This window comes from Uloborus diversus, chromosome 2, assembly GCF_026930045.1.
Source record: "Uloborus diversus isolate 005 chromosome 2, Udiv.v.3.1, whole genome shotgun sequence".
Classification (NCBI taxonomy): domain Eukaryota; kingdom Metazoa; phylum Arthropoda; class Arachnida; order Araneae; family Uloboridae; genus Uloborus; species Uloborus diversus.
Window position 1 is genome coordinate 147,530,578 of NC_072732.1, and position 16,759 is coordinate 147,547,336.

Consider the following 16,759-nt stretch of genomic DNA (forward strand, 5'->3'; position numbering starts at 1 on the left):
GGGTACAATTAGATGCTTAGAAAGATCTCGTGAGAGTATTTTTTTTTCGACCAATGAATAAAAATTTTATGCGTTAAATGTACACATTTAACGCATAAGATCAAGACTACGCATCGGTTTCCAGCTATTAATATAACTCTATTTTATAGGTATCAAAATGCGTTTTTTTTTCAAACATACTAACCTCTAGAGCATTCTGGTCCTGCCCAATGGTCAAAACAAACGCATTTCTCAGTTTCGAGGTCGTAGACACCATGCTTATTGCAATCTGGAAAGCATCGACTGAGCCTGTTGTCTGCTTCACTGCAGTTGATGCCTCTCCATCCAGTCTTACACCAACATTGTCCACTAACACATGCGCCATGGCCAGCACAATAGGGATCCACACAATCCACTAAAGTGAAAAAAAATATCATCAACCACTCATTACTTTTCACTTTTACGTGTTAGTATTAAACTCAGCGGAAAACAAAAATGTTTCTGAAAGTTTCGAAGGCATCATATTTTAGAATCCTTCAAACACTATTCTACGCAATAAGCAGCAGGACGATTAGGAAAAAAATGTCCCGTGGGTAACGTTTTTTATTTTTTCCAGCAAACCGAAACCTTCAAAATGTAATGCTGTTTAGGCTACATGCTTTAAAATACTATCAAAGCATAGCAGTTAGTGCCATATTTAATTAATAGTTACTCGAATAAAATAAGAAACTCAGCGTTACGCACGGGACATTTTAGTGACAAAAATAATAGCAGATGGAACAAAGTGTAGTTTTCTCCAAAAGAATAAAGAAAGGAAAAAATTTTAAGGTTTTTTCCCGGTTTCTGTGCGTAAGTTCTTATTCGGTAGAACAAAGAGTGTCGAGTATGTACTGGGCTGAATTAATAATTGCCTCCTTTACTTTAAACTTGTATATTAGAAGAAATTGGTCAGAAAAAAAAATCAGTTTCTTTCCTTTCTTTAGCAGCAAGGTACGCTTTATTTTACCTTCTAATATTTTTGTTATTATTATTTAGAACAAAAAAGACATTTATGAGACGCACCATGAACAGCGTACCTGCGTTTTGAAGCTGTAAAAAACATCATTCTCCAATCCAGAGAATGAGTTTTTCAGAAACGGAACTTTTGTAACGATTAAAAATAAACTTTGTTGTTATCTTGAAATACGTTCATGTAGGGTCGCACTGAGAGGAAAAGGGGTTAACCATCGTTTAAGGTAATGTTACCAGTTCTAGTATGTTAGTGCATAATCATTTCAAAATGAATTGGTCACCTCTTCTACGGGGGGAAATTAATGCTTCTTACGCCCCCCCACCCCCAGGATAAAAATACACTTGCTACCGCAATAGTGCTGGTATTTTATAAATTTTTAAATATGTGTATTTCAATGCCTGTCCCTTAGATTTTAATCGTTTAATCGGTTAGTAGTATTTTCTGTCATAGGAATCCATTGTTGAAAATACTGTTGCCTATTAATTGTGAACGAAAATTCAACTAAAATAAAACTTGAAACTTGATTACATATAATTATGTTCTCCATAACACCTTTTAGAAATGATTTTAAAAATATTTTCTCAGTCCTAAAGCTATGTAATAAATAAAATAAAACATTGTATTAAAACAGAAATATAATGCACTTTTGTTGCAACAATTTCTATACAACACAAAATAAAAATATCCACTCAAGATTTTTGAAACTTATTGTGAAAAGTTAATACGCTTTGAAACTGAAATCGATGACTGAAATCAAAAGCTTTGACTAACAACTTTCAAAGCAGTTGTCGATACTTGCGAAAGTTCACGAACGAAAAATGTACTGGGGAACACTTTTCACTGAGATTTTATTGACATCTTCCGTTAATTTCATAACGTGCCTTTTATATGCGCTTGAGATGCTTTTAATACGAACATGGAAATTCACATGGCAGTTGAAGAAATAATCAAAAATTCATTACGTTCTTTTTTAAAGAAATATCTTTTTCAGGAGATGGATAACAAGTAAATAAACTTACTCACTGGTTTTCTCATATACACTGAGGGGGAAAAAATGTTGTAGAGTAATGACTTTTGGACAATGTATTTGTCCAGCTAACGTGATTAATTGACTATATTTTCAAGATCACAGGTTAATTTAACATCAAAAATTGCATTTCAAATGTGAATTCCTGTTACATCAACAGGCGGTGTAACTTCCACAGTTTTGAATACAAACCTGCAAGTGTGCATGCATTGTATCATACAGGTGCCAAATGTCACTTTGTGATGTGGAATTCCATGCTTGTTGAAATTGTTAGGGCAATACTGGGACGGTCAGTTCTAGCCGTAGATGATGCTGGAGTTCCTTGTTCAAAGATATCAGATACGTGCTCAATTGGAGACAGATCAGGCGATCTCGCAGGCCAAGGTAACACGTCAACAATTCGTAGATCATGTTACTTTTCAACAGCGGTGTGAGAACGAGCGTTATCCTGTTGGAAAACTCCTCCTTGATTGCTGTTCATGAATGGCAATACTACAGGTTTAAAAACTAGACTAACTGTTAAATTTGCAGTCGGTGAGTTGGAATAACCACGAAAGTGTTCTCGCTGCCTTAGGAAATTCGCTTCTCAGGCCGTGGTGAATCCAGGTGTAGGAGTAATGCAATGATTTTAAAAAAAATCTGACATAAATACTTTTATCCATGTTGAAAGTAACTTTTACCGTAAAATCCTATTTTGCTCTAAAATTTTACGGTAGAATAAACGAGAGATAAAAAACACAAAAAGCGCGCAGCAGGATTGAACTTGGGACCTTCTTATTGGCTGTCCTGACAACCATATAAGTTAAGAATCACCCAGTAAGATGAAATATGGTCTGATGTGCTTCGCACTTTAAGTCACGCTGTGCATCAATTGGCGCTGCAATCGTTAATTTTTTTCGGCACAATCTGCACTGTAAACACTACATTTCACAGTAATATTTATCATTAATGTTTTTCACAGTACGAGTCTAGGCCGCAATCAGTTTGGTTGCAGGCGCTCCTGTTGCCCCCTTCTGACCAACACACTTCCATTACTGGTACCAAGAAAGAATCTACTTCCATGAAGAACACAACGGATCTCCAATCCGTCTTCTAATGAAGTCTAGCTTGGCGCCACTGGCGGGCGTCGCAAACAGAAGTGCCTTGGCGTCAGTAGAATATACGCTACAGGGCGTCTGGCTCGGAGCCGTCCGTGAAGTAACCGATTTATGACAGTTCATTGCGTTACTATGGTGCCACCTGCGGCCCGAATTTCTGCAACAAATGCAATACGATGCGACACAGCCGTACGCCGGTTACGGCAGCATTCCCTTTTTTGCCATATTCAAGTTTATTTACAGTGAAACTTGTATAAGTTGACCACTTGTGAGGCAGCACTTTAGTGGCCAACTTAGACAGGTGGTCAACTAACAAAGGGTTTGTTACAGGATTCTCAGCCAAATTTGGTGCGTTTTTTAGGTCAAGTTAGGCAGGTGAACAACTTAGAAGGGTGGTCAACCTTACAGGTTTTACTGTTATACTTATTTTTTCTTAAACTTTCCTGTTAAATTAAATTAGCAGGAGGTACAAAGCAAAAATAACAGAGGATTTTTCATTTCAACTTGTTTTGCATACCTTCTTCACAATGGTGTCCTTTATAGCCTGGTCGACACTGACATTTTCCCGCGACGCACATTCCTTGGTTATTACAATCCAGTACTTCACATTCCGTAACTGGAACATTGCATTCTGTGCCTTTCCAACCGACCTCGCACCGACAAGAACCCTGGACGTAGCGCCCATGACCACTGCAGTGTACCGGACAGACACCTGCAATTAAGAAAAGTCACAACAGAAATTTAAATCAAGGAAAGATCAACTCAGAAAAATGTACTTCTATATCATATAATTTCATGAATTTAAATTCATTTTAACCTGAATCTCATTTAACTGAAGCCGGTTTCTCTGATTTTTTTAATGATTAAGTAGATGTCAAAACACTAAACTATTATAACCTTTAAACACCATTAAATTTGAAAGCAAACTAATCTTAAAGTAAAAATTAGTGCTTAATTAAAGCTCAAAGCTGAAGTCAACAGCATCATTGATATTACAATACAGGCTAAAGTTTATTTTTATATTTGTCTTATTAACTTTACATTTCATTTCCTGATTTGCGTAAACACATTTTATATTAGAAAAATAGCTAAAAACAACATATTCAGTAGTTTTTTTTCCAAATGTTTACAATTTTTCGATCCAGTTTTATAGTAGTCAAAGTTTCTGGACTTTCAACCAGTTTAAGTATTTCCTTTTATCCGGAATTTCTAATTCATTAACGGTAAATTCGGTTCCAATCACTTTAAATCGTTTGGTGCCTTTATTTCATTTTTTTCTTCTACTTTTATCGCATTTTTTTCTTCTACCTTATGAAAGCCCCCCCCCCCAAAAAAAAAACAGGGTATTTTATTTGTGCGAAGTATTGTTTATATAAAAGTAAGTAATTTCTTTCAGAGCATTTAGCCCCAAGATAGGTTTTTTTTTGTAAAATGCTTATATTACAAGGTACAATTTCTTAAAAAGCATGTATTTAAATATTTATTTTAAATGTAGTTTCAATATAAATAACTGTACAAGTTCCATGAGTTAAATCTGGATTCAATCATCCTTTTAAACTATTGGTGCATTAAAAATTAAAAATATAATTGCATTTCAAAAAGGGTAAATAATACATACATAAAAATTAAGGGGAAGCTTCCTATTTCCGCTATTTATATTTTAATTTACGCTGCATTATCTTTCACAAAAGTTACACTTTTATATAAAAATATTTTCTTCATGGAAAGAGTAATTATTTATTATGGTATTATTAAAATATTCCACATCAATGAAAATTCGAAATGCAAGGTACATATCATCTTTTAACGAAACTGCGACTAAAAATAATAAAAACTTCTTATTTTGGGGTTAATGAATTTAAGTTTCACAAAATATTTCTAAATTAAGCATGCATTAATAAAAGGAAGAATAAATGTCTCAAATAACGTGCAGGTAATGTTTCATTTAGTTAGATATTAAAAATACTTATTTATGAGATCCTATGTTAAAATATTTGCATAACCACGACCACATTCAAATTCTCCGATTTATTTCAGTTTTGTTTGGCACTTACTATTACATTGCTTGACATTTCTACATTTCTTTCCACTCTTATCTCACATGCGTGAAACGAAAAAAGCTCTGCATTATAAATCACTTTCCCTGTGAGCTATGGCCACATTTTTCAGCTTTTCCTCGCTATCCCAACGTTTTATTTATATCAATGATAGCTAATGCCTTGCATTTATGATTCATTTTTTATTCCCTTTCTTACTTCGAAAGTTTTAATGGAATGTTTTTCAGAGAAAGCGGGGGAAAAAGAAAACAAACACACTTCCGTCTTTGTCTAAAAATTATTTATAGAGCATAGATTATGCTGTTATTGCCTGTACCTGTGAAAATAAATTTGTCGTTTTCAGCCAGGAAAGCTCATGCGGATAAATATTTAAAAATATTTGGTGGAAAAGGAATTTATACGTAGCTTACATTTTGTTACTTTTATGTGTTTAATTTAAAAGGAAATTTTACTTTTACGTAGAATGTACATATACATATACATAAATATGAACATTAAAGAAATCGTGTTATCGCTATAGAAAAAAGCTTTATATTTAGGTTAGCTCTTGAATCCAAATATAAACATCTGGGACAGTTTTGAATTTTGGAAATTAAATTAACCCCTTCCAAACGAAATATCAGCATTAGGATAATACTTGAGCTTCATCATTGAGCATGTATCAAAAAATCATTGAAGAACTAAAACATGGATATTTAGCTCTTTTTTCCATTATAATTTTAAAAAAGGATGCAGAACAGTACGTAGTGTATAATAAGTAATATTAGAAATAATTTTAAAATAAGGCTGGTGAAGCTATATGAGTTTATAGTTAGCATTACAAGTGGTCAACAGTACAATGTAACATAAATAACACCGGAAAAATATCTGTTGAAGACGGTGAAAAGGGGCACAAGTCAAAAGATACCCATTTTACAGGAAGACGGATTGAATATTGAACAGCATACTGTATAACTCGATAATTCTCTCAATTCCTTTACGATCCGCAGGATAGATAATAAATTTCTATCTTCAAGCTACACTAATATCTTTACTAATAACAAAGCTGAAAGTCTCTCTGTCCGGATCTCTGTCTGTCAGGATCTCTCTCTGTTCGGATCTCTGTCTTCCAGGATCTCTCTCTGTTCAGATCTCTGTCTGTCAGGATCTCTCTCTGTCCGGATCTCTGTCGGTCAGGATCTTTGTGACGCGCATAGCGCCTATACCGTTCGGTTGATTTTCATGAAATTTGGCACAAAGTTAGTTTGTAGCATGGGAGTACGCACCTAGAAGCGATTTTTCAAAAAAAAATTTTGAAAAAAAAAATAGAACCGACTTCAAAATTGCTCTAAAAAGTGAAAAATAATTTTATTCTTTAAACACCATCGATAATACTTTTAAACATAATTTTTGAAGTTGGCGCAAAAACGATCGATAAAATCATTCACAGCCATAACTCAACTACAAGTATAAATTTAACCACGTCCAGTTTCTTCACTACCACATGCATTACGCATTAATGACAGTATATTTGAGTAATGATATAAATGTTTCGTTCCTAAGTTTGGATGATTTTTTGATAAAAATATGAACGAAGCATGGTTACAATGGATTTTACTTTTTGTTTTTGCGCCAACTTCAAAAATTATGTTTAAAAGTATTATCGATGGTGTTTAAAGAATAAAATTATTTTTCACTTTTTAGAGCAATTTTGAAGTCGGTTCTATTTTTTTTTTCAAAATTTTTTTATTTGATTCTTTTTAGTGTAAATGTAGATATTTCAGTAAAAGTAAGAAGTTACCTAGTAAGAAGTGCGGCTCTATATCACTGTATTGCTTTAGAAAAGCCATTATTCAAAAATTATCATTACAATTACTGTTACAGTTATATGGCACCAAACTTTTATAACAATGAGTTTCATATTGTCGCGTAGATGAAGATAGCGAAGACAACGTGAAAGTCAAATGAAGCGAATACTCGTTAGTCTCAACTCGAGATCTTTATTCAGAACCACGAATGAACGTTACACCTCCTTATATACAACTTGAAAAAGTGCTGGAACTTTCCAGACTTGAAAAGATACAGAAATTAATAGAACATTCGAGAAAATTCGGGAAACAGTAAAAACGAAATTTTAGTAAAATTCACTTTGTCCTAGTCGGGATTTGAACCCGGGTTGCTCGTGTGGGAGACGAGAATTCTACCACTGAGCCACCGTTATCCACGGATGAACTGTGCGAACTTCGCTACAATATCATTTTAATCATTTAATAGGGAAATTTACTGTTTTTTGCCCATAACTTTTTTTCTAAAGAACAAATATGGTCAAACAAAGTAATGGGACCTAAGTTGAGTCATCCCCTATCCATTAAAAAAAGAATCATCAAAATCGGTTCACTAGGTGAGACGCTATGAGTGGACAAACAAAAAAAAAACATACATACGGTATGAACTGATAACCGCCTCCTTTTTGAAGTCGGTTAAAAAATCGATGAGGTTCTTTTTCTATTCTAATTTTAAGAACAAAATTATCATAAGATGGACGAGTAAATTACGAAATGATCATAACGTGGAACCGTAACATGGGCACAAGCCAATTGGCGAGATACGCCGTGGAACCGTAGCATGGTTTTAAGCCAATTGGCGAGAAAATTCACCATACATTATTTGTAAATATACAGACGAACCAAAATACCTTTAAATTTTTCTATTACGGGCAAAGCCGTGCGGGGTACCACTAGTTTTTAATAAAGTAAAGTAATTTATTTTAAATGTTTTTCCTGACATGAGTCATTTTTACTGATCACATTTCATTCAGATATCATATTAATACGTTTATTTTCATTGCTCTTTGGGCCGAAAAAAATATTCCTAGGGTTGAGAAAATGAATAAAGAAAAATAATAGACTGTTTTTTAAATAAACACACTTATTAATGGGGCAATACAACTAATAAATATAGTATAAGTAGGTAAAAATTTCTAAAAAAATAAAAGTTTTCGACAGAGCCCTTCAGAGATATATTTCAGTTAAATGACACTTCATTCAAAATCACGCTATTTCGTTTAAACATTTTAATACAATTAAATATCAAAACGTTTTAATTAAAAAAAAAAGTCACTCAAATACAGTGGCACTTTTTAAATTGGGGATTAGTTGCAACAAAACCTTATTTGCATTTAAATTGCATACATAAATATATTTGAAAAAAAAAAAAGTGCATTCCTAAAACGAGCAATTGTGAGCTCCTTTATAAAAGAACCGCAAAACAAAAGAACAAAGAAATCTGAAATCAGGAGCTAACACCTACTGTCAGCACAGTCATGTCCGATATAGCCGGGAAAGCAATGGCACTTTCCCAGGTGACAGTTGCCATGGTGATGACAATTGTTTGGGCAGGACGTGGGCACGTCCCCTGCAAAGACACCATAATAAACGTTAATTAGGTCCAAAGAAACAGGCATTATAAAAATAAGAAGGGACATTTCCATGCATAAAAAAAGGTTTTTTTTTTCGTATTTTTTATGAAAAGTAATGAAAAGGAGTTTCATTTACAGCAAAAGTTGAAGACTGTCGTTCCTTTCATTTGTTCGAACAAATTTTTTGTTGTAGCTATTAGCGCTCTAGATTCCAGAAGACATAAGGGAATATTTTCTTTTTTAATTTTCAGGTTTTATATTTTAGAGGAACAACTGACATCCTTTTTTTTTTGTTTATAAAAAAAAACCTATATTTATCGTTCATTTTTACCAGCAGTTATATTTTACAAATATATTTAAAAAAATACTTTACATTGAAATAATTACTATATTTTGTTAAATATTAAAAGGTTTACTGTGTGCAAATTACTGGCAATTTACGACCCTTAGCATTCTGTACATTGCTGAATCTATATTCGCTATATATTTTTTTAACATCAGAATGTTTTATGTGAGTAAATTACTGGCAATTTTGGACCCTCGGCATTCTGTACAATGCTAAATTCATATATGTTATACATAGCCCAGTTGTTAAGGCCGTCAGTCAGCGAGCCAGTAAATTACTGGCAATTTTGGACCCTCGGCATTCTGTACAATGCTAAATTCATGTATGTTATACATAGCCCAGTTGTTAAGGCCGTCAGTCAGCGAGCCACACAGGATATTCTATAACAATCCATGCTTTCAAACTATGTATTGGGATGAGTACTAGGCTTTATGCATTGCTGACGACTGTATATTAAAAGAAACCATTTTAAAATTAAGAAAAAAAGATAAATGGTAATATTGTCAGTGAAAATACGATTGTGTTTACAAATCGTTCAAATATATCCCTTTTTATACTTGGTCGAATTAAAAATTAACTATTTCTTATCATTAATAAATTACAAAAGATCAATGTCCAAAGCGAATTGCACCCTAAATTGATCGTAATTTTAAAAAATTCAAAATACGTGATGCCAACAGTTTCATGCATGTTTTAGCAGTAATTAGTTAGTTCAATTTTTGCAAATATGCCTTTTCAAAGGCATTGCAAACAGTATATAATTTAATAATGAAATGTTGATGCATCTTTAAGTTGCTTTTACTTTAAGAATATTCATAAAATATTTTGCAAGATATGTATTATTTTCATAATGGGTGAGTAACAAGTATTAATGTATGAGAAAATATCCCTTTTAATTGCCTCAATCATATAGTTTATCTATGTATTCCTAGTATTCGATCTTGATATTTCACTTGAAATACTTTAATAAATATTTTTATAAATTAAAAAATCAACTAATATGTGCTGAAAACTAGTTTGTTTGTTTTTAATTTCTGGCGTAAATTTAAAACAGTGTTTCAAACAATGGAGCTATTTTTCATGGCAAGTTTAGTGAGGGGAAAATGTTGATGCACTTACAAAGATTTCTCCAAGGCATTTATAAAAAACAGTTTGAAAAAAAGGTTAAAAAAGAAGAAAAAATCATCTTTCCATTATTACCTTCAGGGTGTCGGGGTTATTTTATTTGTTTTAGTTTGGAAAATAAAACTGGTATCCACAAAAAGCATTGAAGTATAATGACTACTGGAATTTTTTCATGCAATGTTTTCGCTTTTATTTTTTATCCTCATAATTTAGAAAGAAAAAAACCAAATCGATTACTCCTCAGAACTTTGTTTTTGCACTTATTTCCTGCTATAACTTTTAACCTGAAATAAGTGGCACATTTTTATTTTTATGCTCCTACTTTAACTTATTTTGTTTATTATATATTTTTTAAATGCTTAAACCGAAAAAAAAAAATACAAATTTTTACGCAAATCTTACATTACATAAATGTTTAGTCCATTTTATTTCTAAACAACTACACGTTAGAGAATTACAGGAGAAAGATAAAACTCATTCCATATGAATCTAATCACCTAATATAATCCATTATATTGCTATGAAAAATCTTCAGATCCTCCCACTTTACTTATAGAGTTTATTTCAAAAAAAAAAAAAAAATGTAAATAGTGAACTTCATATTTGTAGCTTGCATATTATAAAACATCAGCTTAAAAACACGTTAAAACAGCAAAGGTCATAGTTGACTATAATGTTTAATTCTGTAAGAACATTTTTGTGCGTACACCATCATTGAATTCCCACTTTTTTTTTTCACAACTTGAACCGATTTTTGTTAAAAAGTCGCAAGTTAACACTGTTTTTTCGTTGATTGACTCCTTTTCCTTAAAGTGATTGAAAAAGTGGTGTATAAAAGGAATATAATGTACTGTTATATACATTTTTTTTGTGTGGTCCAGCATAAAGGAAAATTATTTTTTTTAATTATTTAATCGACACCCTAATTTGTATTGTTCTTACAACTGAAAAGGACAATAGATATGTTTTCACGACGAAGGGTTCGTTGGGATGAGCTTCTTTAAAAAAAAAAAAAAAAAAAAACTGTACTTTCCAGGTTTCTCTTTTTTCATTAAATTTCTGCTAGAAAAAATATGATAACATTTGGAATGATTGAACAATTTTCAAAATATCATACATTGCATCCTAGAAACTTTGATTTCAACGCTTAAATTACAGAACCAACTTCTAATATTTTATGAATAGTAATAGAACGTGAATCTTTGTAGAATAGGGCATAAAAAACTGAAAATTGCCATAAAATCGAAATTTTAAGAACGTTTATATTTTTTTCACCCAATATTTATGCTTTACTATATATCATTTCTCAGATAATGTAAAAAAAGGGCTTAATTAGAGAATAAATAGCTCCAAGTTTATCAGGTTTCCCACATAGTAAGACAATATGACACTATAATCTGAGTCTTTGAATACAAGAGGTGGACTGATTTAAAAATGTGTTATTTTTCCCAACAATTAAAATTTTGAGGCGATAAGTACCTCGATGGTCTTATTGGTTACACATATGTTTAATCAATACATCTGGAAAATAAAGCATTTGTATAGGTTTTTTTTTCAATTCTGCATATGTTGCATATTAAAATGTGTCGATAATGAAACACTTCAGTCGTCATCTCCAAGACAGACGTCTGCACGATGTTTCACTTGAAAGTCGATTTTTTGCATTTCAATTGTACATGTGTTTTATGCTTATTTTTATTTATTAATGAATGTTTTTTTTCATGCTTTGCAAAATACCTTTTTAAAAAAAAATTAATAGTTGTACTTACTGGCTAAGGTTGGATAAAATGACACACCAACTGGAGTACTGTCATCGTTTATAATGGATAGATACCAAGTGCCAGGTTCCAAGAAATGCAAAAAACTGATTTCTTGACGTGGCTGAAAATGAAAAGCAAGGCATGCGTTAGTAATACACATATTTTACGAAAAAAACCATTTAAATCTTAATTATAATGTTGAAATATATCAAATAATTGACGATTACTAGTAATTGTTGTTGACCTTCATCACTACGCTAATGTTATAGTAAGGGTCAATTCAGGTCAAAAAGGATTATCAAATTTTAAAAAAATAAATTAATAAATTAAAAAAAACATTCAAAAAACATTTAATTTCGGTATAAAGACTTATTATACCACATTGGATAAACTTAAAAATACTATTCAAAATACGTATACAAGGTGTATCAGTACAGCGTTTACAGACTTTCAGGGCAGATAGAGTACAACTAGACGATGGGAAACGCCATAGCAATGCATGGTCGGAAACGCTTTTTTGGCGCGGTAGAGACGACACAAATCACCAAAAAGACGAGACACGAATAAGAGAAGAAAACATGTTTATTATTTTTAGTGCAGCAAAAAACTAAGGAAAAAGATCATGAAGGAACCAACGATCGTCGTCAAGGAAGGTGTTCGAAATTACGACCCCGGGACGTGATGAATGCCTCACATCTCTGGCGTATTGAAGATCGAACGTCAAAGCGAGCGCGTCAACAAAAAACGTGTGTGCGCATGCACCGTCATCTGATGCTTCGGATTACGTAACGACATCAATCGTGTACTACTGACTAAAACTTACCAGCATTTTTTCCATATTCAAAATAATAAACATGTTTCCTCCTCTTATTTGTGTCTCTGTTCTTGTGCTTTATGTCGTCACTATTGCGTCAAAAAGTGTTTTCCGATCATGCATTGCTATGTGATTTCCCATTGTCTAGGTGTACTCAATCTGTCCTGAAAGTCTGTAAACGCTGTGCTGATACACCCTGTATAAATATTTATGCTTCAATGGAAACGATAAAGATCAATCGGCACACTAACAACCTTGATACTTCGTTTTATATATATATATATATATATATATATATATATATATATATATATATATATATATATATATATATATATATATATATATATATATATATATATATATATATATATATATATATATTGGTTACTCTTACGCACAGTTTGTGTTCACAGATCTGCTGCATATGCATTAATTGATGATTTCCTCCTACCGACCCTTCTAGTGTCATAATAAGGATAATTTGTTCCTAATAATTCCCTTATTTTCTTATTCATTCGTTAGTTTAATCACTCACGTTGTTACCACACATCGATTAATATTTATGCATTTATTATTTTGTGTTCTTTTCATTCATTTTTTACTTCTTTTATTTACTCATAGATTTGCTCCAAACGAGTTTTTATAATCGAGTATAAATTATTTCACTGGATGTTTTGTTTTAAATTTTTCACTTTGCCGCATGAAGAAAAATGTACAACCTATACAGCCAAAATGAAAAATAAAGTTTTAATGCAAGTTTTGATATAAAATATATTGTTATGTCTTTTGTACTGTAGTTTTCAAAACAAATTTGTCATATGTTCATTCTGAAAAAAGTAAGTCAACTTAACTATTACACTTTGCCCCACGTTCCCTTACTTGATTCTTCATATGAAAAACCTTGTTTTATCTCACTTTGCCAGGCTCTATAAAAGATTTAATATCATTTCTGAAACAAATTATTAGTATGTATCTCAATTCTATTGGCAGGATAAGAATCTGCAAAATAAATATGAGATTTGGGAAAAAAAACCCGGAATTTATTAAAAGAATGTAGAGTGTTTATTTTTACTGGGGAGACTAATAATAAATCAAAAATCTCGAATACATTTATTTACAACTTAAACGAATGAAATCGTATCTCGTACTCGATTTTTCTGAAAATGTAATTTACTTTCAATTTCTCATGGGTTTATAAGCAAATTACGTCTACGAACTGAATTAACTTTTCGTATTTCATCACATTTACTTTTCTTTTGCATTTTATAGGTTTAATTTCAGCTTTAATAAAAATGTTTCATGATAGCATTTGTATATAAAATGAAGGCTTAAAAAAAGTCTAAACTATTGAAGCAAGCATTACAAACTTGAGATTTCATCTATTTGATAAATAACTCCACTATTTACAACGGTTTTTCTTTGAACTGTGTTATTTTTTTTAACATTGATTTATATTTTGTAAAAATTCAACTTTTCTGTTTTTATGTGTCTTCGTAACACACTTTTTTTTTTCTTAGTTTTTGAAATTATGCTTGAAATTTTTTACCTGGAAACAGAGTTTTTACGGTCAGATACAGACTGCAATTTTAGAGGGGGGGGGGGTCGTGCTGAGGAATGAACCCCCCTTCTCCTACCAACGAACCTACGGTTTTGAGTGTAGAATATTCCTAAAACAGCTTCGGTGTAAATAAAAAACACCGAATTGGCCCGAAATAATGCACCTAATAGGGCCAAAAACATTATTAATTATTATTATTTTTTTAATGAAAAAAAATTATAAATTGTTTGAATATAATGCGGATGAAAAAAGTGTCGACGGTTTAGGGGAGATCATGACCCCCAAGACCTTCTCCCTGTATATGTCCATGATATAGTTAATTACGCTAAAATGATATAATTAATTAATTAAACGATGCTAATTCTTATTTCCATTCGTATTCAAATATTCAAACAAAACAAGGGGAGGGGGCATTAATCATTTATAGGCTAAGACACAACTTTGGAAAATTAAAATAAATTTAAGCCCATTTAAGGTTACTAGCGTAATACTAAGCACTGAACAATATATTTTTTCATAGATAAAAGTTATTATTTTGGCATTCGTATTAATCATAACTGAAGACAGTAACAGTTAACATTTATTGTCAAGAATTAAAAATTAGTATGTGACTAAAGCAGTTTCCATTTATAGTCCGCAAGCTGTTGTGTAAACTACCTTATATTATGTCTTCTGTGAAATTGCCTTATCTCTTTTTGAAAACTTCACGAAACTAATCGAAATTTAAGTTAATAAATGCATCAGAATTAGAATAATCGAAACAAAAGAATCGAAATACGACACCAACTATGTTAGAAAAAAAAAACCTTTATTTAAAGATAACATGCAGTTACGAGTTTTACTGAATAAATAATAATCTTGTGAGAACTTATTCCGATCGTTCTCCATCCTATATTTCTCTCGTATACATTATTCAAATGACGCATTTGCATTCGGAGTTGCTGAGGGATGAAATATTAATAGATATTAGTTTCAAAAATAAATAGATATTCGGAAGTGTCGCGTGAAATTTTATGCCACATCATTCCCGAAATCTTACCTCCTAATTAAATTTGTTCCTTTTAAATTTTAATCATTTTCTTTAGTTCAAGCTTTTATTTATTACTATCAATTTGAAGTTTAGAGTTGTACCCCCCCCCCCCCCCCCCCAGAAGAATATTATTATTTTAATTATTATTACATTTATCAAAAAGTAATTTGAGTAAAGATATTTTTTGCCAACATTGCCAAGATTTAAGCCCTTTTAAAAATTTTAAAATTAATAAAGATAAGCTTGTGTGTAAAGGGTATTGCCCCTAAAACCAAATGCCGCAGCTTTAACTGAGTCATTCCATTTCAAATCAGGCAGGCAGGTATGAAAAGTGTCATATGACCATCACCGATTTTTTTGAAAAAAATACAGTAGTTACAACTAAGGTATATATGAAACTATCCCAAAAGGATTTTGCAAGAAAAATTTTTTTTCTTCAGTTACAGCCTATTAAAATTCTGCACAAAATCCGCCATTTTGGAAAAAAGCGGCAAAACACTCTATTTGAAATGGACATTATTTCAAAAGTATTTAACCTATTCGAATAAATCTTTTTTCTAAAAATAAATAAGGACCCATATATCCTCTAGACATCGTTTTTGAAAGTTTAGTTAGGTTTTTTGATAAAGAAAAAAAATTCATTTTTGCCGCCAAAAAAACTGCATTTTTACCAATTTTATGATTTTTTTTCTCCATGAAAAAAAAAGTTTTTTTTACTAAACAGAGATGGCAGTCTAAAGCCCTTATATGATAGTTTCATAACATATTTTATTAGAATCCTTGAGTGCATACAGCCCTTGTAAATAAAATTTGAAATTTTGAAAATTTTCAAACATTAGCGATTTTTGAAGTGATTTTACTCAAAAGACCCATTTTTTAAAAATCTAAAAATTGGCTCATTTGAACCACATATAATGCTTAACTAGTGGATAGACACCGCATCCGGTATTTTTTCCCATAAAATGTTTTATGATTTTTTGAAAGTGACCTTATCGCCCATGGCATGCATGTAAAATAAAAATGTTTAATAATTTCAGTCACTGAAAATCTGATTATATTAATGCCTAATAGCTACAAAAACGGTGCACTTTATCAGGAACAACTAAAATCTTACTAACTTTTAATAATATATCAGTAACAAACTGCTTTTGATGATCCAGTCAATTCGTGTTTTTGTAAGACTCTGTGTGTAGTTTATAGATAGAAGAGCCTTTGGTGATTATATTAATGACTAGCTATGATAATGATGTACTTTATCAGTAACAGTTAAAATCTTTCCTTTTTTAAAAATAAGTATTAGTTTATTTCGTCTCCAAAGCTATGCATTCACCGTTACTTTCATATGCAGCAACAAATCATATTTTTTTCTCTTTCAATAGTCATTCTCTTCAACTCAATTACACGACAGGGAAAATCATCAAAGAGAAGAACAATACAATGCATTTAAAAACGATTAATTTTAATTTGGTGCTTTGGTTGTCATTGGCGAATGTTGTCACATAATTTTTGGATCCTACCTCGTATGATTACTTTTATACGTAAGAATATTTATAT

The 16,759-nt window shown here is 31.5% G+C and overlaps 1 protein-coding gene across 1 annotated transcript in view; it reads right to left on the reverse strand.

The window, feature by feature from the left end:
* Positions 1 to 16,759, reverse strand: part of LOC129216592 (teneurin-m-like) — a 254,259-nt gene that overhangs the window by 174,736 nt on the left and 62,764 nt on the right. Inside the window, exons 5-8 of the mRNA XM_054850806.1 lie at positions 11,810 to 11,911; positions 8,461 to 8,565; positions 3,633 to 3,827; positions 185 to 394 (exon numbers count right to left, since the gene is read on the reverse strand). Coding sequence (XP_054706781.1) covers positions 185 to 394; positions 3,633 to 3,827; positions 8,461 to 8,565; positions 11,810 to 11,911 — 612 coding nt within the window. The remainder of the gene's footprint in view (positions 1 to 184; positions 395 to 3,632; positions 3,828 to 8,460; positions 8,566 to 11,809; positions 11,912 to 16,759) is intronic.